Source organism: Lissotriton helveticus, chromosome 6, assembly GCF_964261635.1.
Source record: "Lissotriton helveticus chromosome 6, aLisHel1.1, whole genome shotgun sequence".
NCBI classification, from domain to species: Eukaryota; Metazoa; Chordata; class Amphibia; order Caudata; family Salamandridae; genus Lissotriton; species Lissotriton helveticus.
In genome coordinates this window covers 2032123590-2032151551 of record NC_136067.1, presented here as the reverse complement: position 1 = coordinate 2032151551, position 27962 = coordinate 2032123590, and the positions used below count along the sequence as shown (strand labels likewise).

Genomic DNA, 27962 nt, shown 5'->3' with positions numbered 1-27962 from the left:
CCCCCCATTAGGTCCTGGGGGCTTTAGAAGTGTGCTCCTGTGATGGATTAGGACTAAAATCGGAAGTTACAATGTTTGACCAGACCTGGTTGGTGTATCTGATCCGCGCTCCATCGCGGTCAGAGCCAAATTGCGCAGAGGTCCTGATCTACCGTGACCATTAATTATCATCAGCCCTTTATTCTTCCTGGCAGCGTTCCCGTTTGAAATATTAAAAATTCAGATCTCCAGGTTCCTTTATTATTTTTTTTGTCATTTTGGTAAAAGTTTGTTTATTGATTTTTACTCTATGTTTCTAATTCAGTTTGGGGTTTTTATTATTTTATATTTCCACTTTATTACTGTTTTAGTACTAGGTAAATACTCCCCCCCCTGCACTCTTGAGGGGGTGGTTGTTTTCAGAGGGTTTTGGACAGGTGTGTGTTCCAACTAACAATTAGATAATCCACTTATTATGAGCTGGTGTAATAACCCTGAAGCTACATACTTTGGAAGCATGCACCCCGCACTGAAGTTGTGTGTGAGTGTGAACGTGCATATGCCTCAGGGCGCGTGCTATACTCTGCACACCGTTGTGTGCCTTTCCCACGGTTCGTGCCCCCTCACTGCATGCCTCTGTGTGCATGGCGCCCCCCGCCCCGCCTCCTTCCCCTAGGATGCTCCGGTGGCTTGCACGGATGCTGCTGCTGCTGAGGAGGGAGGGAGGCGCCCTCACACACTCTGCCCGTCCCCAGTGAGTGCAGCCGGCACTCAGCGGCGGAGGCAGCATGCAGTCCGCGGGGGGCGAGACCCCCGTGCTGGGAGGGAAGGGTGCTGCGACGGGAGGGGCCGAGGAGGCGCCCGCACACCCCGCGCGCCCCCAGTGAGTGTGCCAGGACCCGCCATGCAGCCCGCGGGCGCCCCCGGTGCGCGCCCGGCTCCCGGGCGCTCCCGAGCATGAGGGGGCAGCGGTGAGTGGAGCCCCCGCGCGTGCCCCCGGCCAGGGCAGGGGGATGCTGCGGCCCCCAGGGGGGCGAAGATGGAGAAGCTGTCTGCCAGCCTGGCCGCGCTCAGCTGGAGCTCCGTGGGGCTGCCCCTGGATGTCATCGTCAGTAAATTCCGCCTGCCCACTCTGGTGCGCCTGGGACAAGGTAGGGGGCCGGGTGCGGGGGCGCAGGGGGGGGCTGTGAGTTGGGGATCGAGGGGGACAAAGTTGCATGCACTTGGCGCTATGTTCCGTGCATGTGTGTGCCAGTATGCAACGTGCAAGTGTTACACAATCTAGCCATGGTACCCTGGGCTGATGGGCACTGCGCTTTCACCCGGTGCGGACCATGCCCTGAGCCTCCGCCACCTGGTACAGCCCCATGAACCGCGACTGACATTCTTATGAAGACATGCAGCCCTCCACCCCCCCCCCCCACCCATGCCCCGAGCCTCCGCCACCTGGTACAGTCCCCAGAACCACGACTGACACTCTTATGAAGACATGCAGCCCTCCACCCCCCCACCCATGCCCCGAGCCTCCGCCACCTGGTACAGTCCCCAGAACCACGACTGACACTCTTATGAAGACATGCAGCCCTCCACCCCCCCCCCCACCACCACCCCACCCATGCCCCGAGCCTCCGCCACCTGGTACAGTCCCCAGAACCACGACTGACACTCTTATGAAGACATGCAGCCCTCCACCCCCCCCACCCCACCCATGCCCTGAGCCTCCGCCACCTGTACAGCCCCCAGAACCACGACTGACACTCTTATGAAGACATGCAGCCCTCCACCCCCCCCCCACCCCACCCATGCCCTGAGCCTCCGCCACCTGTACAGCCCCCAGAACCACGACTGACACTCTTATGAAGACATGCAGCCCTCCACCCCCCCATGCCCTGAGCCTCCGCCACCTGTACAGCCCCCAGAACCACGACTGACACTCTTATGAAGACATGCAGCCCTCCACCCCACCCCCCCCATGCCCTGAGCCTCCGCCACCTGGTACAGCCCCCAGAACCACGACTGACACTCTTATGAAGACATGCAGCCCTCCACCCCTCCCACCCCACCCATGCCCCGAGCCTCCGCCACCTGTACAGCCCCCAGAACCACGACTGACACTCTTATGAAGACATGCAGCCCTCCACCCCCCCCCCCACCCATGCCCTGAGCCCCCGCCACCTGGTACAGCCCCCAGAACCACGACTGACACTCTTATGAAGACATGCAGCCCTCCACCCCCCCCCCCCACCCATGCCCTGAGCCTCCGCCACCTGGTACAGCCCCCAGAACCACGACTGACACTCTTATGAAGACATGCAGCCCTCCACCTCCCACCCCACCCATGCCCCGAGCCTCCGCCACCTGGTAAAGCCCCCAGAACCACGACTGACACTCTTATGAAGACATGCAGCCCTCCACCCCCCCCACCCCACCCCACCCATGCCCTGAGCCTCCGCCACCTGTACAGCCCCCAGAACCACGACTGACACTCTTATGAAGACATGCAGCCCTCCAGCCCTCCACCCCCCTTCCATGGCTGTCCAGTCTGCCCAGACGCCCGCATTCTCCGAATTGCCCAGAAGTGCATTTATTCGTACTTTTGCGGCTTGTTGTTGGTTGCTATTATACACATAATTTGGTGCCGTTGTGTAGAATGTGACATGTGACGACGGGGCGCACGTGTGGGGTGGGCAGTGGGGTACAGCGCAGGAGATGGGGTGTCTCAGCCCCCGACTATCCCAGCAGGGTACAGGCAGGGGCGGGCAAGGGATGCAAGGCACACACACCGCTCTGGCAGACTGTGCATGGGTCGCCTCAGCTTCCCCCCTACCCCCCAGACTCCCACAGCCCCATCTGCGGGAGGCTTAACCTTCCTGGCCGCTCACACGTCTCCCTCCTTCTCCTCCCCGGCTGGCCCTATGATCCCCCGCGCTCCTTTCTTCTACAGTGCCTGCTCGCGGTCTCTCTTCTGCCTTCACCTCTCTGCAAGTCCTGATCTCTTCCTGGCTTAGCCTGTTCCCTCCTCTTCCTCTCTCCCCATCCTGATCAATATCAGGGTGTGCATGGTCCCTCCTCTCCTCACCCTGATCTCGTCTTGTGTTTGCAGGATCCCTTCTCTCCCTCTCTCCTCACCCTGATCTCTTCCTGGGTTTGCATGGTCCCTCCTCTACTCCTCCTCTCTCCTGACCTCTTCCTGGGTTTGCATGGTCCCTCCTCCTCCTCTCTCCTGACCCTGATCTCTTCCTGGGTTTGCATGGTCCCTCCTCTACTCCTCCTCTCTCCTGACCTCTTCCTGGGTTTGCATGGTCCCTCCTCTACTCCTCCTCTCTCCTGATCTCTTCCTGGGTTTGCATGGTCCCTCCTCTACTCCTCCTCTCTCCTGACCTCTTCCTGGGTTTGCATGGTCCCTCCTCCTCCTCTCTCCTAACCCTGATCTCTTCCTGGGTTTGCATGGTCCCTCCTCTACTCCTCCTCTCTCCTGACCTCTTCCTGGGTTTGCATGGTCCCTCCTCTACTCCTCCTCTCTCCTGACCTCTTCCTGGGTTTGCATGGTCCCTCCTCTACTCCTCCTCTCTCCTGACCTCTTCCTGGGTTTGCATGGTCCCTCCTCCTCCTCTCTCCTCACCCTGATCTCTTCCTGGGTTTGCATGGTCCCTCCTCTACTCCTCCTCTCTCCTGACCTCTTCCTGGGTTTGCATGGTCCCTCCTCCTCCTCTCTCCTGACCCTGATCTCTTCCTGGGTTTGCATGGTCCCTCCTCTACTCCTCCTCTCTCCTGACCTCTTCCTGGGTTTGCATGGTCCCTCCTCTACTCCCCCTCTCTCCTGACCTCTTCCTGGGTTTGCATGGTCCCTCCTCTACTCCTCCTCTCTCCTGACCTCTTCCTGGGTTTGCATGGTCCCTCCTCCTCCTCTCTCCTCACCCTGATCTCTTCCTGGGTTTGCATGGTCCCTCCTCTACTCCTCCTCTCTCCTGACCTCTTCCTGGGTTTGCAGGATCCCTTCTCTCCCTCTCTCCTCACCCCGATCTCTTCCTGGGTTTGCATGGTCCCTCCTCTACTCCTCCTCTCTCCTGATCTCTTCCTGGGTTTGCATGGTCCCTCCTCTACTCCTCCTCTCTCCTGATCTCTTCCTGGGTTTGCATGGTCCCTCCTCTACTCCTCCTCTCTCCTGATCTCTTCCTGGGTTTGCATGGTCCCTCCTCCTCCTCTCTCCTCTCTCCTCACCCTGATCTCTTCCTGGGTTTGCATGGTCCCTCCTCTACTCCTCCTCTCTCCTGACCTCTTCCTGGGTTTGCATGGTCCCTCCTCTACTCCTCCTCTCTCCTGACCTCTTCCTGGGTTTGCATGGTCCCTCCTCTACTCCTCCTCTCTCCTGATCTCTTCCTGGGTTTGCATGGTCCCTCCTCCTCCTCTCTCCTCACCCTGATCTCTTCCTGGGTTTGCATGGTCCCTCCTCCTCCTCTCTCCTCACCCTGATCTCTTCCTGGGTTTGCATGGTCCCTCCTCTACTCCTCCTCTCTCCTGACCTCTTCCTGGGTTTGCATGGTCCCTCCTCTACTCCTCCTCTCTCCTGATCTCTTCCTGGGTTTGCATGGTCTCTCCTCCTCTCTCCTTACCCTGACCTCTTCCTGCGTTTTCCATGGTCCCTCCTCTCCTTCTCCGCTCTCCTCAATCTGATCTCTTCCTGGGTTTGCATGGTCACTCCTCTACTCCTCTCTCCTCATCCTGATCTCTTCCAGGGTTTGCACGGCCGCTCCTCTACCCCTCTCCTCACCCTGATCTCTTCCTGGGTGTGAATGGTCCCTCCTCTACCTCTCTCCTCACCCTAATCTCTTCCAGAGTTTGCACTGTCCATACTCTACCTCTCTCCTCACCCTGATCTCTTCCTGGGTTTGCATGGTCCCTCCTGTCCTCATCCTTTCTCCTGACCCTGAACTCTTCCTGGGTTTGCATGGTCCCTCCTCTCTTCATCCTCTCTCCTGACCCTGATCTCTTCCTGGGTTTGAATGGTCCATCCTCTACCTCTCTCATCACCCTGATCTCTTCCTGGGTTTGCATGGTCCCTCCTCCCCTCATCCTCTCTCCTGACCCTGATCTCTTCCTGGGTTTGCATGGTCCCTCCTCTACCTCTCTCCCCAATGTTATCTCCTCTAGGCATTTGTATTGTCCATCCTCTGCCTCTCTCCACAATATTATCTCCTATGGGGTGTGTATGGTCCCTCCTCTGCCTGTCTCCACAATAGTATCTCCTCTGGGCTTTCATGGTCCCTCCTCAGCCTCTCCCCATAAGTTTGTCTCCTCCGGCTTTGCATGGTTTCTCCTCCGCCTCCTTCCCCATCTTAATTCTTCCAGATTGTTTTGGTCCCTCCTTTGCGTCTCTCCTTAATCTTACCTCCTCCACTGCAACAGGTTGCATGGTGCCTCCTAAGCCACTCTCCTCATGCTGATTCCCACGGGGCTGCATGGTCCCTCCTCAGCTTCTCTAAATAGAACACAAAGGGAACCCTGAACCTAATGAAAGGATACGGGGGAACAACCCAACCCTCCTCAGCTTCCCTCCCCATGCTCATCTCTCTCTCCAAGAGGTTGCATGGTCCCCCCTCTACCTCTCTCCTCATGCTGGTCTCCTCTAGGGGTTGCATGGTACCTCCCAAACCGCTCTTCTCATACTCATCTCACCCATCTAGGAGTTGCATGGTCTCTCCTCAGACTCTCTACTCATACTGATCTCCTCCAAGGTTTGCGGGGTCCCTCCCCACCGTCTCTCCTTATGCATATTTCCAAAGGGTTCCTCAGCTTCTCTCCTCATGCTAATCTTTCCACTGGGTTGCATGCTCCCTCCTCAGCCCCTATCCTCAAGCTGATATCTCCAAGGGGCTACATGGTCCCTCCTAACTCTTCTCCTGCTGATCTCCAAGGGGCTGCATGGTCCCTCCTCACTCGCTTTCCTCATTCTGATCTCCAAGGAGTTGCATGGTCCCTCCACAGCCTCTCTCCTCATGCTGATCTCCAAGGGATTGCATGGTCCCTCCTCACTTACTCTCCTCATGCTGATCTCTGGGGATTGCATGGTCCCTCCGCACTCACTCTCCTCATTCTGATCTCCAAGGGATTGCATGGTCCCTCCACAGCCTCTCTCCTCATGCTGATCTCCAAGGGATTGCATGGTCCCTCCTCACTCACTCTCCTCATGCTGATCTCTGGGGGTTGCATGGTCCCTCCTCACTCTTCTCCTGCTTATCTCCAAGGGGTTGCATGGTCCCTCCTCACTCACTCTCCTCATTCTGATCGCCAAGGGATTGTATGCTCCTTCCTCACTCACTCTCCTCATGCTGATCTCTGGGGGTTGCATGGTCCCTCCTCACTCTCCTCATGCTGATCTCCAAGGGGTTGCATGGTCCCTCCTCATTCACTCTTCTCATGCTGATATCCAAGGGGTTGCATGGTACCTCCACATTCTCTCTCCTCATGCAGATCTCCAAGGGGTTGCATGGTCTCTCCTCAATCACTCTCCTCATGCTGATCTCCATGGGGTTGCACGGTCCCTCCTCACTCACTCGCCTCATGCTGATTTACAAGGGGTTGCATGGTCCCTCCTCAGCCTCTCTCCTCAAGCTGATCTCCATGGGGTTGCATGGTCCCTCCTCACTCACTCGCCTCATGCTGATCTTCAAGGGCTTGCATGGTCCCTCCTCAGCCTCTCTTCTCATGCTGATCTCCAAGGGCTTGCATGGTCCCTCCACAGCCTCTCTCCTCATGCTGATCTCCACGGGGTTGCATGGTCCCTCCTCACTCTCCTCATGCTGATCTCCAAGGGGTTGCATGGTACCTCCACACGCTCTCTCCTCATGCAGATATCCAAGGGGTTGCATGGTCCCTCCTCACTCTCTTGCTTCATGCTGATCTCAATGGGGTTGCATGGTCCCTCCTCACTCACTCACCTCATGCTGATTTCCAAGGGGTTGCATTGTCCCTCCTCAGCCTCTCTCCTCATGCTGATCTCCACGGGGTTGCATGGTCCCTCCTCACTCTCTCGCCTCATGCTGATCTCAATGGGGTTGCATGGTCCCTCCTCACTCACTCACCTCATGCTGATTTCCAAGGGGTTGCATTGTCCCTCCTCAGCCTCTCTCCTCATGCTGATCTTCACGGGGTTGCAGGGTCCCTCCTCACGCACTCTCCTCATGCTGATCTCCAAGGGCTTGCATGGTCCCTCCTCAGCCTCTCTCCTCATGCTGATCTTCACGGGGTTGCATGGTCCCTCCTCACCCTCTCTCCTTATGCAAATTTCCAAGGGGTTCCATTGTCCCTCCTCACCCTTTCTCCTTATGCATATTTCCAAGGGGTTGCATGGTCCCACCTCACTCACGCTCCTCATGCTGCTCTCCAAGGGGTTGCATGGTCCATCCTCAGCCTCTTTCCTTATGTATATTTCCGAGGGATTGCCTGGTACCTCCTCACCCTGTCTCCTTATGCATATTTCCAAGGGGTTGCATGGTCCCTCCTCACCCTTTCTCCTTATGCATATTTCCAAGGGTTTCATGGTCCCTCCCCATTTAGGCTCCTCATTCTGCTCTCCAAGGGGTTGCATGGTCCCTCCTCACCCACTCTCCTCATGCTGATCTCCAAGGGGTTGCATAATACCTCCTCACTCACTCTCCTCATGATGATCTCCAAGGGGTTGCATGGTCCCTCCTCACTCACTCTCCTAATGCTGATCTCCAAGGGGTTGCAAAGTACCTCCTCACTCACTCTCCTCATGATGATCTCCAAGTGGTTGCATAGTACCTCCTCACTCACTCTCCTAATGCTGATCTCCAAGGGGTTGCATAGTACCTCCTCACTCACTCACTCTCCTCATGATGATCTCCAAGGGGTTGCATGGTCCCTCCTCACTCACTCTCCTCATGCTGATCTCCAGGGGGGAGCATGGTCCCTCCTCACTCACTCTCCTCATGCTGATCTCCAGGGGGGTGCATGGTCCCTCCTCACTCACTCTCCTCATGCTGATCTCCAGGGGGTTGCATGGTCCCTCCTCACTCACTCTCCTCATGCTGATCTCCAGGGGGTTGCATGGTCCCTCCTCACTCACTCTCCTCATGCTGATCTCCAGGGGGGAGCATGGTCCCTCCTCACTCACTCTCCTCATGCTGATCTCCAGGGGTTTGCATGGTCCCTCCTCACTCACTCTCCTCATGCTGATCCCTCACTAGCTCATCTAGTCCCTCCGTCCCCAGTCTCTGTCTTCATACACAACTATCAGTAACACTCCGCGCTGCCTCTGCTCTCAGTATCCGCGCTCCTGTCCCGGTGGAGGGTCCCTGCCCCCTCTCCCGCCCTCGGTCCCCCCACCTCAGCCCCCTCCCGTTGCCGGGCTCCGCTATTGTTGAAGGTGGCTGATGCTTTTCTGGAGGGGGCTTCCTTGAATGGCCGGGGGGAGGGAGGCGGGGGCGCGGCCCCGCTGGCGGGAGCATGTGTTTGTGTGTGTCTGGGAGGAATGTGAGTTTGCCATCTGCGCCGCGCGGCCTGCATGCTAATCAGCCCCCATGTGTGAGGGTCTGTCAGAGGCCCGCGCGTGTACCTCATACACTGCTCGCTGACACACGTCGCCTCCAGAGCAGGGTGCAACCCTCACCGTGTGCTCATTTTCACCAAATTCACCAGTTGTGAGATGACGGGTCAAAACAAACATTTGAGTGAAATCGGAGGCTAGCCCGGCGTGCGGATGTCGGAGAAACCCTATCACGACATTGTCATGACAGACACTTCTGAACACCCTGGGCGGGGTTACAAGAAAGGTGCAGTCTGTGCATGTCTTAGCTACACCCCAATTGCCTGCAAAACAATGTTTGGATTATTAACAAACAAAAAAGTGTACATTGGACGTGAAGGGAAGAAACGTGTGAATGTACGTCACACAGCAGAACACACTCATGTCTGCGTTTTTTAACCACACGTGTGCGTATTTTTATGTTGTTCATTTATACATGTGGGGGTTAAAACATGTAAAACAGTTTTTAGGTCTAGCTTAAAGACTGCTTTAGGTGTGTTGTCATCCTGACGTTTTCCAAAAAATCATATGTATATGGACCATCGATCAGCCCTCTTCATCAATTGCCCAGCAGCTGCACAAACTTATGAAATCTTACGATATGCTCACAAACATTTCTCAGTATGTTCCCCACACTTTGTAGCACATGTAGGTTGCACATTGAAGTTTCAGACATAAGCTGTGCCGAAAATGTGTCAGAGTGCACCAATGAGCACACTCATTTCAAAAGGAAGAAGGACAGAACATGTTAGAAAAAATGTTTTTAATTTAGAGAAAAGGCATTCCCCAAGTTAAATTAAATATGATAAACAATGATTAAGTAAGTAAGACTTACTGACTGACAGCGTCTTGAGGTTTTGACACTATGGCGGGAGTACTCTCCGGGACCTGATTTGGGATTAGCGACACTACCCAATTGCTGGATTCGACTTACCAGCACTCGTAAGAAATACTGTGCGACGCGAATTAGACCAACTTCTGGAATATATTAAAGACAACGGAATTTATGCCGCTACTAGGACTAATATATGAGAATTCATTTAAGACCAATACAAGATCTGATGATGAGATTTCTATAAAACATTTTCTGCCCTGAGGAAGTCATTGGGTGTTTTCCGCCCAGGACGAAACACGTGTCGGCTGTTTGGCTACACTGGATGAACCTAAGCAGAGAGGATCATCCCTTAGAACTTATGATTTGACGGATCTGCATAAAGAAAATAAAGAACTTTTGTGTAAAGGCATTATCTGGAGGACTTCTTTTGGCCGAAAACTTTCTTGCTATTACTGCTTTTTGCTGCTCGGGGACCAATCATTGTTTATAATTTACTGTTTTCTGTGCTGCACAGGAGATTGTCTTTGGGCACGTTGGTGGCCGTTGCCTTTGAGTTCCCTAGAGCAAGTGTTATAAACAAAACATCCTTTCCTACTCACCAATTGGTTCTGCGCAAGACATTACCCAGCCACGCCTCTTTAGTTTATGTTAAATTAAATATGTGTCCACTTTCCAGTTCCATCGCACAGTGCGTAATTATGCAAACAGTGAGCTAGGGAAGCTGGCGTACATTAGTTTGTTCTGTAAATGCAGAGGCCTGATTAGGGATGCCTGGAGGTGATGAACATATCCTGCTTTAAATGTGGGGAAGTTTAAAAAAAATTTTTTGTCAATCTCTCGAAGTTCCAAAGTTTTTTAAATATAATTTAGTGCAATTGTGAGAAATGTCATCCCTAGCCTAGCTGGATTTGCTTGTAGTTGAGAAACTTAGTTGCCAACTTGTAACAACTTGACAGGTGGGATTTTAATTCTGCTCACTCTTAAGTCGTCTTCACAAAGATGTTTCTGTGAGTAGATGCGCATTACATGTGACTTACTGACTTACTTCTCAATTTCACGGAGTATGTCTTAAAATAGCTTTGTAAATTGGAAGCAACGTTCACATGTTCTTTCTGATATTCATCAGTTGTGCCTATTTTGGCAGAAAAGTTTAGTAAACACCCCAAATAAGAGTAACTTACGAACAGAGGTAGTTGTCGCTACCTAATGGCATAGTTTACTCATTTTTGGGGCTTTTACTCAACATTCCTATTGATCCAACACATTAATTGAATATTACTTATAGAGATATACAGTATCAATAAATCATATCAGTTTTTCAGAGAATAAATCTAGGCCGTACCTATGTTTCCTCTTCTCTGTTTTATCCAAGTGGCTTTAATGTGGCTAAGTCAGTTTTGCCTCTCATTCATGCACTGCATTTGCTGGTCTGTATGGTCAATTGTTTTTGGTGCAACCTGTTGCGCTGTCATAGGTTCAATCTGCTTTTTTGGATTTCTAGGAGTAGCTTCCGACAATGCACATTTTTTATTAATGTATTAATTTTTACTTTTTGGAGGAAAGTGCCTTTTTCTCCAGGAGGGAAAATCGAACGATCATCTGAGGACATTGAAATCAATGGAAGAGCATTAGGCATGCTTAACCAACTTAAGCAGCACAGGCTTGCACATGGTGGCTCAGCAGGCGTGCCAGAAGGCCCTTGAGGGACAAGAAATCACCTGAATCAATTCTGAATTGTTGAATAGCGCAACACTGCGAATGAAGTGCCTTCTGAGTGCTTTACAGCTGTAATTCAGCCATGGACGTCAAATCTAACGTTTGTGGAATATATGAGCTTTTTATGTTTCCCAATACTTGGTGTCCTCAAAGCACTCAGATTTTTGTGAAGTGTATTCCTGGGTGAGTATAGTGGTTCTTACTTATTTATTCATTCGGGTGGCTCGCTGAAGCCTGAGCACTCTCAGAGCATGGAGTGTTCCATTAGTGAGCGAGTGTCTCATCCCACAATGCACCTGTCTAGAGACCAAAACCAAAAGAGTAAATACTTTTTTCTTTCCATCCACATTAATAGCAATTATAATAAACTATTGTTAGTTCTACTACTAATAATAAACACTATTATTATGATTACTACACCACACCTATTTTTTAAAATATTAACATTGCTATTAATAATACTATAAATATTTTAAAAGTAAAACATAATAAGAACAATATTAATGACTTTATTTTTGCTAATATTTGTTCGGAATAAGTACTTTGGTTTCAGGGGGGTCTTAGTACACAAGCATTGCTAGATAATTGGTGAAATACATGAACCCTTGAATAATAATCAACATATGAATCAATTTCATGGAAATTGAGGGGCACTGGAAATGGTCAGGCGGAGGAGGGCTGACCCGGATGCACAACGATTGCAGTTTCCGCCCTGCTTGCCATGCATAATAGAGCAGTGGGTGCACACTCTCTGCTTTGTTATGCATTGGCTCCCATGAGCCACCGGGACATAGTGACGGGGTCAACCATGTGGTAACAATCTTCCCGCCCCCCTATCTACATTACACTCCACAGCAGCATTGAACTTGCATGGATTATAAAGGGTCCATTTCTGCCAGTGGTTAGATTTCCAATTCCACCCCTAAGTTAGGGGTAGGTGTGTAAGCCTTTACCCCTCCACTTCTGCAAGCCAAGGGCCATAACTACAAGAGTAATTATGAGACATTTCTTTCTTCTGCCTCCATTGGTCATTGCTTGTGGAAGCGGTGGGAGAGTACAGAGACACATTTTACCTGAAATCATTTCAGAATTTTAAACCTTTACAGAATTGTCAGCCATTTTGGAGTGCTTTGTTAAAAATGTTGAATCCCAATTGGACAAATCTGTGATATGACTATAATGACATGATAAGGAACGCCATCAAAACAACCCCATTATCAAGAAGCATGGGCCATCCTATATGAAGAACTAACCGCAAATGCCTTGAGATAGTGTAGCATCAATGCTAAGCCTAAACCTGACTTTGATCCTGACCCATAATCTATTTCACTTACCATAGCATTGCCATTAACCATGATGCCAAGCCTTATCCCACCTGGACTATTCCAAGAGTAACACATACGTAACAGGGACCTTTACTCTTTCCCTAACTCTACGTCTAACCTCAACCCTAACCCAAGACCCCTCCCACTTACCAAAACATTTACATTGTCACTAACCATGATGCCAAGCCTTAACGTCACGCTACTCCTACTGTAAGTATTGCCGTAACAGAGACCTTTACTCTTTCCCTAATCCTAACTGTAACCCTAACCCCAACCCTCACCCTAACTCAAGACCCATTCTACTTACCATAACTCTTACATTGCCACTTACCATGATGCCAAGCCTTAACCAGACTGCGCTATCCCATGATTAACACTTAATTAACAGAGACATTTACTCTTTCCCTAACCCTAACCCAAGACTCCTTCCACTTACCAAAACACTTACATTGTCACTAACCATGATGCAAAGCTTTAACCTCCTACTGTAACCTCTGATGTAACAGTAATATTTACTCTTTCTCTAACCCCAGAACTAACCCTAACCCAAGATCTATTATACTTACCGTAAAAAATTGCATTGTCACTAACCATGATGCCAAGCCTTAACCTCCCGTTATTCCCACTGTAACCATTGCGTAACAGTGACCTTTACTCTTTCCTTAACCCGATTGCTAACCCTATCCCAATATCTATTGTACTTACAGTAACACTTACATTGTCACTAACCATGATACCAAGCCTTATACCTACTGTCGTAATTTAGCAGCGATTAGATTAAGCATTAGCAGAAGACATCCTGTATTTAGAGACTATCTTGTCTTTCTATGGAATCCATTTTGTATTTGGCAGCCATTTTAGATGGCCATGTGCTCACCATGTACTCAGTCCTATCTTGCTGTTCTCTGCTCAGTATATTTAGCCTCTTCCTCCTACTTTGCACATGCTCAGTTGTGCTTGCAGCTGCTAATATTCTGTAACTGTCAGGATGTGCTTGCTAGCATTGGCAAAACTGTTAGCTCCTCCTACTTGTCGACTGTGCATTTTCTGTATGACCATCTATGTGTGTAACTCTTCTTATGTGCACTTGTACTGCCCTTTTTTAGCCCCTGTGAGGGTATATAAGAGATACTGTGGCCTTCAGTCCTCAGACCACCTCATACAGAGTGCTGCGGCTTCTGTGTGACATGGCCTCACTTGTTGTAATTTAATAAATATGTTTCTCTTGATTACAGATTCTGTGCCAACTTTTTCATGCTGCTTTAAAGGATCAGGTGTTAGTGCAAACCCCTGAGATGGGATTTTTGATTTCCCTCACTACTTCCTACCCATACAGTAATGCTTAGTCTGACAGTCACATTTACCCTTTCCCTTACTCCTTCTCTAACCCTATCAGTAACCCAAGACCCCTTCCACTTACCATACAGCTTACATTGTCACTAACCATGATGCCAATCCTTAGCCCTACTGTGCTATCCCTACGCCTATCGTAGCAGTGACCTTTACTCTTTCCCTAAACCCACCTCTAACATTAATACTGAACTAAGACCCCTTCCACTTACCATAACTCTTATATAGTCAAGAACTGTGATGTGAAGCTTTAAACTCACGCTACTCATAGGGTAAGTATTATCGTAACAGTAACCTTTTCTCTTTCTCTAACCACATCTCTAATTCTAATCCTAACCCAATGTGCAACTCATAACTATCCCTAATTTCAACCCTAAACCCTTATTGGGTAATTTTTTATTTTGATGATTTACATTATGTATATTTAATACTTCATTACTAACTTTCTTCAATATGGAGCCAAGGTCATTTAATTTCTTCTTTACGGGTGAGGGATCAATAATGTCAAACATGGGCTTTTGGACCTCTTTTCCTCTTTTGCAACTTAAGTTTAAACATTCAATGAGAAAATATGCTAAAGTATGTGAAAACCTGTAAACGACCTGGCACTTGGGCCAATTTGTAACTCATTATATTAAGGAAGAATAAGATACAAGTAAAAACATAGGGGCATATCATCAAGGTGCCGAGATAAAATTATCGCTGCTTTAGCGTCCGTTTTCGGGCGAAAAGCAGCGATAATTTTATCACACAATCAGCAAGGTCACGTCATCGTGTGAATCCATGCCTCAGCGCCTGTACCGTTAACGCCCAGCATCTCAACGCTAATGAGATGCTTAGTAGGCATTCCTTACTAAAATTACGTGAGAAATGTCACTAACACAACTTTCTCCTATTATCAATGTAGCCGCTAACCAGGGTAGCAATAATAAAAGTAGGGCTAACCGCGCTTATCGCAGGTTTCTTTACGCCTGCTTTGAATCTGACTTAGCCATTATATCCTATGGGAGGTGGATTATATGGTTAAGTCCACCCAGCCCTATGATCAAGGTTTTGCTTATCGCTGTGCGATTATCTCTGGATTTCCAGCAATATTCGCACATTTCGCCGCAATCGCTTGAATTTATATCGCATTGGAGATAAGCGTTGTTGATTGCGCGCTATCTCTGCGATACAATTCAGCGATAGCCGGCGATAATTATCCTTGCACTAAGCGCGCTTAGAGATAATTATCGCCGGGTGTTGTTGATATGCCCCATAGCTCTTTAAAAACTTACAACAGGCCAGATTGTCATTTTGTGCCCAAATAAAAATGAGGAAGGACATTACATAGGAAAAGAACCATATAAGACAAGCATTGGCAAAACGAATGAGTCTGTGTTGGCTGCTGACATTCTGGCTTAGCGAGTGCTTATCCTGTTTGTGAATACTTTTTGTGTGAAGGCTTGCATTCTATGAAAACAAACATTGTTTAAAACCAAAATATACAGATTGTTAACAAAAAAGCACATATTGCACCAGTAGTCCCTGGCGGGGACTATTTATTGTGCGGATGAGCACATTGTTCAAGAGTAGAATGCTACAGTCAGGCAAGCCAATGGCTGAAGTGGGCTGACCCTGTAATCTATGGTGTCACGTGTAGTGGTCTGAAGCAAACTGTGAATGACACTACAACAGACCAGTGGATGAAAAGGGTTGACTAAAATGCCCTGTAAGTATGTAGCGTATTTGTATTTTAATTAAAAACAAAAAGTCTTGGCTAACACAAGACCTAAAACAAGCATATCCGACAAGCCAGCCACCTAAGCCAGCAAAAGATATTCAGACCCAGAGCACCGTGTGAGCTGAGGAGATTTATCTTGCAGGATGGGAAGCAATGTATAGACATTTAGGCTATGACTGGCTATACGTCTGCCGGGGTGCATGCACAATGCTAAGTGGTGCAATGCAAAGCAGTGCAAACAGCACCTTTGTGCCAAAAAGTTGATGCGGGCACCAAATGGCTTGTGTCACAGAATCGACCAAAAGCTATGCAAATCGGCGCTGGAAATAATGTGTAAGTAACGTGCACGGCTTTGCATTACTTAGCGCCAAAGGGGCATGCCATGGCTGGTGCATTGGCGTCCCCATGCAACCACCCAAGGTTTCTCACGCTAAACCCAATTTAGTAAATAAGTAGACAGGGTTTAGCATCATAAAATAGCGCCCCCTTAAAGCAGGCACTATGAAGGAGAAATGCTTTTTTCCCTCCTTTATTTTCTGACTTGTCATGTGTACTGCACTGTACAGCGCACATACAAAGTGGGGAAATGTTTAAAATTAGGCTAAGCATAGTACAACACCTATGCTACATTCACGGAGACACCCTTACACTATGGTGCAAAGGTGTCTCCGTTGCACATGGCAGCTAATTTCAGCGCCGGCACTAGGGAGAGGTGAGGGGAGTGTCATATTTCAGTAAATTTGGCGTTCTCTCCTTCTTACGCATCACAGCATTTGCAGCCGCTGCACTGCGCTGCGTGAGAAATTGGTAAATCTACAAATGTCAATAAAAGAACACTAACTTGCCTTTGCCGGGAAACAGCCATTACAACGCAACTAAAATAACGCACTACCATTACAACAAAACTTTTACAACGCAGGATCCATTACAACGCATGCCATTACAACTCATGCCGTTACAACGCAGCTATTACAACGCATGCCATTACAACATAAGTATGGGTAAGTATTTAATTAAATTTTAACCCCTACACCATCCAACACTTACCTTACTATTACGCCCCCCGGGAGTTAGAATAGTAATTTTAACCCCTACACTATCCAAACTTACCCTACTATTACATTCCCATTAATTAAAAAAAAAAAACTTACCCATACTTACCTTGTAATGGCATGCGTTGCAATAGCAGCTGCATTGTAATGGCAGCCGTTGTAATGGATCCTGCGCTGTAAAAGTTTCGTTGTAATGGTATGCGTTGTGAATGTATGCATTGTAACGTCATACATCCCCTTTGCCCTATGCCGCAATGCATAGCGCGGTACAAAAGGGGGTGGTGATGGACGGAGCATCTGAACCAATCAAACACTCACACCCAGTCAAAAGATCTGGGTTTGACCCATCACCGTTCTTTAGCCCACTCTGCCACCCCAGTTCAGCCATAATGCCATGCATAGCGTGGCACTAAAATGGCATTGGTCACACAAGGACATAATTGGGGTGCAACTCTTTGTAAATATGGTGCTACTCAATTTTTCTACCTTTTCTGCAACGTAGAGTTGCACCAGAAGGCGGCGGAGGGTCACAGATGAAGGATCATAGGCCCTGGAGCAGCCCGAACCATCAGAAGCAGTTTATAGGGGTTTCTGCAATTCAGAGTGCAGGGCGGTCCCATAGCCAAAGCGAGATGAAACACACACTGGCTGGGAAAAGGCTAAAAGGAAAAATCTATCAAGCATTTTAGGGCAGCAAAACAGGAGAGTATATCCGAGTCCACCTGGGAAATAAGAGAGAAGGTTCCCAGAGGTGGCTTTCTGCCTCATCTGCAAAACAACCCATCCCAGAGACCTTTCCAGCTCTGATGGACCGGGTTGGAGTGTCCAGGGAGCGCGGATCACTGCGCGGGCTCATCAATAATAGTTTAGGGCCTTTTATTGACTTCCTGTAACTGCTCATCATGGTGGGCAGAAACACCAAGCAGCTCAAGCTGGAGAAATGATTCCAGGGAGGCCCTGGGAGGGACAGGTTATTGCAGGGGATGGTAATTCACAGCCCACAGCTCTATCTGTGTCTCTGTCTGAGAGGCAGTGAGAGGCCCGCGCCGGCAAATGCATTTGTGTTGTAATTATTACCCTTCAAATTATTGTAAATACAAATAATAACAGCAGGAATATGAATGAGAATCAGAATCAGAATCAGAGTAAGAATAAGAATACAAATGAGAATGAGAATAAGAATATGAATGATAATGACAATGAGAATAAGAATTAAAATGAGAATGAGAATAGGGATGAGGATGAGAATAAGAATAAGAACAAGCATTTGCAATGCAATAGGCCTCGCATTTACACAAGTTTAGCTATTGGCATTGTAAATGACAATGGCCCAGATGCATCAAGCAAAAAACAGGTCGCAAACAGGCAGCTTCTCAGAATCCGCCCCTTTGCGTCCGGTATTTTTGCATTTGGGATGCATCATCCCAAATGCAAAAATCACAATTAAGGAATCTCTAAATTGAGATTCCTTAAATTGCGATTGCATTTAAGGAATCCCAACTTGAGATTCCTTAAATGCAATGCATCAAACTAAAAAAAATAGCGATTTTGCAAATAGGAGTAGCAAATTACCATGAAGTTGAACTTCATGGTAATTTGCAAAAACATTGAAAAATGCATTAATGTGCATTTTTTAAAGTTCCATTTTACACACACACATGCCCTTATGGCATATGCAGATTTCTGGGGTGCAATAGGGTGTCCTTTGGACACCACTGCACCCTTGAAATTGCATTCTCAATTTGAGATTCGCTAATTGCTAATCGCAAATTGAGAATGTCTTCCCATTCATTCCTAATGAATGGGGAGGTATTCCTTAATTGCGAGTCGCAATTTGCGAGTCGCAATTAAGTTTAAGAAATCGCAATTTTTAAAGCGAGTTCTTCATGCATGGCATTTTGCTATTCCTTATTAGCGAATCCTTATTTTTCGCTAATAAGGAATCGCAAAATGGATGCTTGATGCATCTGGGGGAATGCCTTTTATTTATGTTTTAAAAACGAAAACAAAAAAAGGCATTGTTACTTGCAATGTCAATAGCTCAAACTCGCGTAAATGCAAGACCTATTGCATTGCAAATGCTTGTTTAGGTATCTGTCCTCCTAGGAAAGTGATGGTATTGAGGGAAGTGCAAATGCACAAATCTACTACCTTTGACTTTAGATATTCAAACATAGGGCAGACGTCATATAATATGACAGCCCATTATTTTTTTTTTAATAAAGTGTACTCCAAGGTCTGAACATCACTACTTGTTTCTGGGTGATACGGCTAGTGCCAATTGTAGCTAGAACATTAAACAAGCTGGAAAGGGCACTGAAGGCCTGAGAGAAATATATGGAAAAATATTAATTCAAAATAATTAACCATATTCATAACATCATATCACATCAGAAATAATTATAATCTGCATTCCATGGCTTTGACCCTGACTTGGACGGGTCTGCTTTCTTTTAAAAGGTAACAGAGGGTGAGGGCGACTGGAACAGCTGATCTGAAAGAAGAGTGGTAAGGCGAAAGTAAAAGCGCGCCATGCGTGCACTGTGTTCACGCGGGGACAGGAGATGTACACGCGTATGGAGTGCACATCTCCTGTCCCCCTTTCGGAAGAGACGCCAGAGAGGAGATGTCATGCGCTCGCACATTGCCTGTCCGTGCGCGCACATGGTTTGTCTCCCTTCGCGCACCAAACCGACAACAATTGTCTCGCTATGGCGAAGCAGCGCATGCGCTGTGTTCGCTTGGCGAGACCTAATAAAAATGAGAACGAGAAAAAAATAAGAATGAGCAAAAGAATGAGAATGCGAATAAGAATGAGAGCGAGAATGAGAATAAGAATGAGAACGAGAATGAGAAAAAGAATGAGCAAAAGAATGAGAATGCGAATAAGAATAAGAATGAGAATGAGAATAGGAATGAGAATATGAATTAGAATGAGAATAAGAATAAGAATAAAAATGAGAATGAGAAAAAGAATAAGAATGAGATTAGGAATGAGAATAAGAATGAGAATGAGAATGAGAATAAGAATGAGAATAAGAAAGAGAATAAGATTTTGTTAGGCTGAACTTGCTTCCACTGTTTCAGTGCCTCGAAGTGCAGTGAATAACAAGTTTTACCACCTCAATTTAATACAACTCAACATATTAACATCATATGGATGAACAGTTAAGTTAGCCCTGTCAGGCTATGTACATATGCTGCCCAGGAAGAGGTACGGCACAACATCAGGGACATTTTTAACCGCACAAGACCCAAGCCACTGATAGAACTCAACTGAGGGCCAGATTCACCAAGGTAATGTACACTTTTGTGTAAATGTAAAATTTTTAGCTTTGCACAATCACATTTTACGTGTAGTATCTTTCCGTTTGTAGAGCCTCCGCACTCGAAGAGGAGACTCCGCACATCAAAAGATAGGACAGTCGTAAAGATACTACTCTTAAATTCGTTCGGGAATACCAAAAAATCGTAAATTTACACAAAGGTGTACGTTTACTAACAGGCGGAACTGACAAGTGTCTTAAAAAACAATACTTCATGTACGGAAGCCATTAAAATAGATGCTTACAACTTTTTTCCTGGCCTAAATTTGTGTATTTGGGGAATCTGTTTAAAATACGCCAGTTTGGGATTAGGACATTTACACTTTATAAAATCAACTGCCCATTATTCTTTCACTTAAAAATATCACGACACACTAATGCGCAGGTTAACAAAAGTGGCGAAACATGCAGCTATCATGAATTATGTTTATGTGCGTTCTTAAATTAAACCTCCTAATGCAGTTCGCAAAATAAAAAATGCAATGAGACGTAATTTAAGAATATATTTAGTTTGAAATGCAGTTAGATGGTATGCTCAAAAAAGGTTCTTATGGCAATGACAGTGGTTTAAATGTGCCGTAACATTTGAACATGCCAGTGGCAAGAATAACAATTATGAAATTATAAAGGCTAAAAATAAATAAACATGTTGCTTTCACCCAAAATACTTTATAACAACACACCTTTTCTTTCCCACACAAAGACTGAGAAAAGGGGGTTGACTGCAATTCCTCACACTTGGGGCCTGATTACGACTTTGGCGGTGCTGCGCCGGATCCGTCCCGCCGCAGAACACCAAAGCCGTGGTCAGGTCGCCTGCCAAATTTGGGGTTTCCTCCTGTCTGACAGGCTTTTTTTGGGCGCTCCCATGGCAGTGCCTCTAAAAATGGGCACAATGGGAACGCCAAAAACAGTTCCTGCACAATACCCACTTCAATGTGTCTCACAATACCCACTTCAATGTGTCTCAAAATTATGGAGTCTTTTCACTCAATTCATTTTGCAGTACATTAGTATTACTAGAATAGTACTACTAATGTATTACAAGATGTTGTTCACAAACCTACCTGTTTTAATCTCCACTTCCACCTCCTATCTTTTCCATGAGGAAATCCTCACGCTACTTAGGGGCCAATATTGATCTCGGTTGGAAAGCACTCCGACCGGGCCGGATCCGGGGTGTTTTCCGACCGATCCGGACTCCTGCAGTCCGACCGAGCGAGTAAGATGCGGCCGTATGCTGTCGGACTCGGTTCGGTCGGACTCCCATAGAAGTCAATGGGAGCCGCTCATATGATGCATACATGGGCTCCCATTGACTGAATGGGTACGTTGCAGACAAGTCCCCCCCTACAGTGGGTATGCGTTGGTGCAATCTGCACCGTACCTGTCTGTGTTGGGGAGACCCATGGGTCTCCCCCTGTGTCCAAGTCGTAAGGTTGCATGTAACAGGGAGTCTGGCGCGGACCCCCAAAGTCTACCTCCAGGAGATTTTGTGAGCCGGACCCTCCGACTCGATCCGGCTGTCAGAATCGAGCATCGTACTGGCTCGGTCGGAATTTGCCTCCATTGCGTGCCACGGTTAGCTTACGGCCGAGACGTACGGAGCGGTTCGAACCCGGACATGATTCGGACAGAGATTTCACGCTTGTTCGCATCGTACTTCAAAGTCTGGACCCGTGTACGAACCGGACGGAAATTTAGCCTCCGAATCCGATCCGCTAATGCCGAACCCGATTCGGTGCACTTCCGACCGAGATCGGAATCGGCCCCTTAGTAGTAAATGGGAAAGGGACTCGGCGGGTGGCTGGAAAAAGAGGGATAAATGCTGCAAAATAGGTGGGGTTTAGGTAGGAATAAAGTGGGGTTAAAGAAGGGCTAAGGAGGGGTTTATGGAGGGATGGATACCCACACACAAAAGAGTATTCCCATTGCTGTTCACAAACTACACTTCTAAAGTTACTACACCAGAAAGGCACCCAAAAGCGTGGTAAATTACTCCAACTTAGAGCTGGAGTAAGTCCAGCACAACACATGGCCAACCACTGGTACTACAGCACCCTCCCATAGAAAATAATGGAGGAAGGGACTAAAAATATACCCAATAGGAAATAGAGTTTTTTAGATTAAAATACATTATTTTAAATAGTTAAAAATATAAATCAACATACTCTAATGTTAAAAAGATCTAAAAATAATACATATTCATTATTTTATTATAAAAAAGTTTAACAACTTTTTTGGATTAATAAATTAATGTAACATTAATTTTTAGTAAAATATTATTAAATTACTTTTAATTCTATACATCACTTTTAATAACTATTAATGCATAATATATATATATATATATATATATATATATATATATATATATATATATATATATATATATTTACTTTAGGTGGGAATGTATTGTTTACTTTAAACTTCACTTCAGAAACATGTATTTAATTTAATGTAATATATGTACATCGATTACAGATTTAATTCAAAATTAAGTTAATAGTAGTGTAGCATTTTTATTATCGTTGGCTGGAATGTACTTCTGGATGTTAGATGGTAATACAAAGAGAAGCAGCTAGCAATAATCACTATGCAATACCTATCCAATTTGATTATTAATTATTTTTCAAACAGAAAACACTAGATTAACCACCCTGAAACACTCATGTATACAACACAACGGCAAAGAAGTATTGTTGTGAAGGTGATGCCAGCTCAGTAGCATTCCCTCGCACCACATAGACATAGATCTTAGAAAATGAATAAGGTTAGCTAAAACATACCACATCTTAATGCACACTTCATTGAAGCTATTTTCCTGGCTAGTGATGCTGGCCTGAAGATAATCCGCAGAGGCCGGGCAATGGACAGCAGGCCATCCAGCACAACGATAAATGGCAAACGCCTACTACACACCCTTCCATACACATACTATACTACACATTTAGCAGGCTTAAATTAATGTTACTGTTACTTTAATCAATTGCTTCTACACTAGACACTTCACAAATCTCTACAACTCATCATAGCAAACAGCATGCACAACTGAAAGATGGAAATTTATATTAAGGACGCCTTGATCCGGAAAGTGCTATGCGGCATAATAATGGTAGAAGAAGCAGAGAGCATTAAATGAACATTGGTGATTGGGGTGCTAGATCACACACAGTTGTCAGCTCTGTGTAAGGTTATAATTGTGGACATGCTTTACTGCACATGATGGCTAGTTCTGCACACTGTGGCATCTGTGAGGTGTAACTCACAAAACGGCTAGTTCTACATGTGGAAGCATTTGTGAGGTATTCCTCCATTGCTTGCCTGTAGGGGGTACCTCACATGCTGGCTAAATCTCTACACATGTTAGCATTTGTGAGGTGTGCCCTGATTGCTGGCTAGTTTTGTAGGAGCCGAACCCCAATATTCAGTGGAACCCCATTATTTAATGTACCCTAACCTCTACCTTAGGAGATTTGGCTGTGCTTCTCTTGTTGACCTAGCAGTAAGAGACTACACTCCCCATCCAGGAAACATTACCTTTAGCAGAGTAAAAGTGAAAATAAAACTTAGATTTCGAAATAACTCAGTTCTAGATCAAAATAGGAAAAATAGATTTATTACAGAATTGTTAATAAGAATGATACAAAGGAATGCATTAGTCTTCCATGAAGGATCAGTTACAGAAATTACAGAATCACAAGCATAACAAAATCCCTGATTAGGCAAATAAAAACAAAGACATTCTAACCGTCAAACTCCTGAAGAGTGTTGACAACATCCTATGGGAGGAAAAAGTCTCGAAATAATCGGATGAGTCTCCTGAGGAAAATGGAAAGACGCCCACGAACCCCCGAAACCAGAGGTTCTAATAGACAATTTATGCATAATAATTGATAAAAGTGAAAATTCAGCATGGCATGATCATGGATAGGTCGCATTGGCAAATTAAAAACAACTAAACAAATAACACGTTTCTAAACAAAAACACATTTCTAAACAATAACGCCTTAATCGCTGCGGTTTTTCCACTGCGGTGCGGGCATTCTAAAGAGTGGGAGGGGCTCCGTCGGCCGTTCGCCGACGGCAGCACTAGGGAAGTAGTGGGCACACAAGGGGTTAAAGTAAGAGAAATTTTCTGCTTGCTTGCTCAGCAACTACACTCTTAAGACGTACAACATAATATGAGACATTTTTCTCATAAATAGCTAATTGAATTATGTTCTTTTACATGCCTTTTTCAGAACTTCCAGCGGAAATCCGTCAAAGTGATGCATTAAGTACATGATGGACAATACATGTTTTCGATTCCGTTGGTCAGATTTGCGTCACATTTGTATGGTCCGCGGAAACTGTGGTGAGAGATGATTTTGTGCGGGTCACTGATTGAGAGGGGAAAAGAGAAAGGAGAAAGATGAGTGAACACCAGAAACTGCATTCATTTTAAAAATAAAGGGTGCCTCACTCAAAATTATGCAATAACTATATTACATTATAAATCACAAGTATGAACCAAATCATCAAATAGTTTCAAGTGTATTATTATTAATTCATCAGTTACGTCTATATGCATCACTAAAATCATTAATTTATACAAGTGAATTGCCACCAAAAACTGCACATTATAAAAAACGTTAACAGTTCTATAGCTGGTAGCATCTGTGGGGTATACCTCGCATGGTGGCTAGTTCTCCACATTGGTGAATTTGTGAAGTGTACTTCACTTGCTGGCTAGTTCTACACATGTTAGCATCTGTGAAGTATACCTCACATGCTGGCTAGTTCTGCACATGATAGCATCTGTGAAGTATACCTCACATGCTGGCTAGTTCTGCACATGATAGCATCTGTGAAGTATACCTCACATGCTGGCTAGTTCTGCACATGATAGCATCTGTGAAGTATACCTCACATGCTGGCTAGTTCTGCACATGATAGCATCTGTGAAGTATACCTCACATGCTGGCTAGTTCTGCACATGATAGCATCTGTGAAGTATACCTCACATGCTGGCTAGTTCTGCACATGATAGCATCTGTGAAGTATACCTCACATGCTGGCTAGTTCTGCACATGATTGCATCTGTGAAGTATACCTCACATGCTGGCTAGTTCTGCACATGATAGCATCTGTGAAGTATACCTCACATGCTGGCTAGTTCTGCACATGATTGCATTTGCGGGATATACCACAGATGCTGGTTAGTTCTACCCATGATAAGATGTATAAGGTACACCTCACAAGCTGGCCAGCTCTACACATGGTTGCAACTGTGAAGTATACCTAACATGCTGGTTAGTCCTGCACTTAGTAGCATCTGTGAGGTATGACTTACATGCTGGCTAGTTCTACACATGAATGCGTTTACAGGATATACCTCAGATGCTGACTAGTTCTACCCATGATAAAATGCATAGGGTACACCTCACATGCGCGTCTAGCTCTACACATGGTAGCATCTGTGAAGTATACCTCACATGATGGCCAGTTCTGCACATGGTAGCATCTGTGAGGTATACCTCACATGATGGCCAGTTCTGGACATGGTAACATCTGTGAAGTATACCTCACATGTTTGCTACTTTTACTGATGGTAGCATGCTGGCTAGATCTGCACATGATAGCATCTGTGAGCTAATTCTCACAGGTGAGCTAGTTCTGCACATGGTAGCATCTGTGGAGTACACCTCACACGCTAGCTAGATCTCCACATGGTAGCATCTGTGAGGTATGCCTTACATGCTGGCTAGTTCTACACATGATTTCATTTGCGGGATATACCACATATGCTGACTAGTTCTACCCATGATAAAATGTATAGGGTATACCTCACACGATGGCCAGTTCTGCACATGGTAGCATCTGTGAAGTATACCTTACATGCTGGCTAGTTCTGCACATGGTAGCATCTGTGAAGTATACCTTACATGCTGGCTAGTTCTGCACATGATTGCATTTGAGGGATATACCTCAGATGCTGGCTAGTTCTACCCATTATAAAATGTATAGGGTACACCTCACAAGCTGGCCAGCTCTACACATGGTTGCAACTGTAAGGTATACTTCATTTTTTTTTTTTTCTTTTTGGGTTTTATTAAGCGCAAGCAACCCGGAGGCCTCGTAGCGCTGTATTGTCTCACTAATGTGGGCTGAGAGGGCCGAGTTAAATGAAGAGAAGAGTTTTCAGATCCTTCCGGAATTTCAGAAGGTTAGATTCGCTGCGAAGGGTGGTAGGCAAGGAATTCCAAGCCTTGGCAGCATTCCAGGAGAAGGAGCGTCCGCCCCATCTGGTACGTTTGATTTTGTTCATAGTGGCTAGGAAAGCTGTACTAGATCGCAAGGATCTATGAGGGAGGTAGGGGGGCACCAAAGAACAGATCATAGATGGAGCGGTCTTCCACATGGCCTTGTGCATAATGCACATAGATTTGAACAGTACTCTGGCCTTAATGGGAAGCCAGTGAAGTTTCTTCAAGGCCGCTGTGCCTGATTCTCGCCGGTTAAGGCCCAGCAAAAGGCGGGCTGCCGCATTTTGAGTAATCTGGAGCTTCCTTATAGTAGAGACAGGAGCCCCAAGGTATAAGGATTTCCCATAGTCTAGGCGAGATAAGATAATGGCTTGCACCATTATTCTGCGAGCTTGAGAGGGAAGGAGTGGCAACACTTTCCTAAGCATGCGCATAAGGCCGAAGCAGGTGGCGGACAAAATGGTTGTTTGTTGTGTAAAATTTAGATTTGTGTTCAACCACATGCCCAGGCTCTTTATTTGGGTTCTAGGTTCAGGCGGGTTTCCCATGCATGGGGGCCAGTCCGACAAAGGGCTAGCGATAGTTGAATTGCCCAGAATCATGAGCTCCGTTTTCTCACCGTTGAGCTTCAGGTGCGAAGAGGTCATCCACTGATTGATTGCTACCAGACATTTACTGAGGTTGGGGGGGGAGGTATTGGACTGGTTCATAGATACAACCAATTGTGTGTCGTCGGCATAGGTCACTATGTCTAGACCGAACGAATGCACTATGTCAGCAAGAGGTTGCATATAAATATTAAAAAGGGTGGGGCTCAAAGCAGAGCCCTGGGGTACACCTCGGTCAAGGGGCCAGATTTTTGAATGAGTGGTGCCCTCTACTACCTCAAAGAAACGATTCTCCAGAAAGGACTGAAGCCAGTGTATGGCCTTCCCTGAGATTCCTATGCTATTCCTATTCCTATCCGATTCATATGCTGGCTAGTCCTGCACATGGTAGCATCTGTGAGGTATACCTCACATGATGGCCAGTTCTGGACATGGTAACATCTGTGAAGTATACCTCACATGTTTGCTACTTTTACTCATGGTAGCATGCTGGCTAGATCGGCACATGATAGCATCTGTGGGCTAATTCTCACAGGTGAGCTAGTTCTGCAGATGGTAGCATCTGTGGGGTACACCTCACACGCTAGCTAGATCTCCACATGGTAGCACCTGTGAGTTATACCTCGCATGCTGGCTAGTTCTACACATGGTAGCATCTGTAAGGAATGCCTCACATGCTGGCTAGTTGTACACGTGGTAGCATCTATGAGGTATACCTCACCTGCTGGTTACATCTGCACATGGTAGCATTGTAGTGTAGTTCCTATATTCCCAATAGGCTCTGCACATTTGAATAATATATCCTATAGTTTAGACGTAGGACTGAGGTCGACTATGTCTCTATCGAATAATTTAATTGTGAGTGCCAGCTAGCTCAGAGGTCACTAGAAACTTTCTCGAATTCACAAGAAGGGATTAGTTTCTGACAACCGCATAAACATGACAACTTTGTTTCCCAAGAATAAGAAATGTATCTCTAGAGTCACAGAAACAATAGATAAGAATTTCACTCAGTCAATCGTGTATGCTTTGTTTCTACAGAGGTGCAGAGAAATAGAGAGACGGGCGTTTTTCAATAAAAAGAATTTATTCAACAGTCATCTTTCTCATGCAAAAGAAATGAACTGCTACAATCGTAATGCAGACTGCAAAGTATAATGCATACAGCGAGAACAATATTATAAAATAATACTGTAAGAGCATTGTATGGTTTCTAAGCCATATAAAAATACATACATAAATAACAATGACT

General features: G+C 46.3%; 1 protein-coding gene across 1 annotated transcript in view; it reads left to right on the top strand.

The window, feature by feature from the left end:
* Positions 1 to 1018: 1018 nt before the first annotated feature.
* Positions 1019 to 27962, top strand: part of GAREM2 (GRB2 associated regulator of MAPK1 subtype 2) — a 355526-nt gene continuing 328582 nt past the window's right edge. Inside the window, exon 1 of the mRNA XM_078647169.1 lies at positions 1019 to 1130. Within this exon, the coding sequence (XP_078503295.1) occupies positions 1019 to 1130 (112 nt within the window). The remainder of the gene's footprint in view (positions 1131 to 27962) is intronic.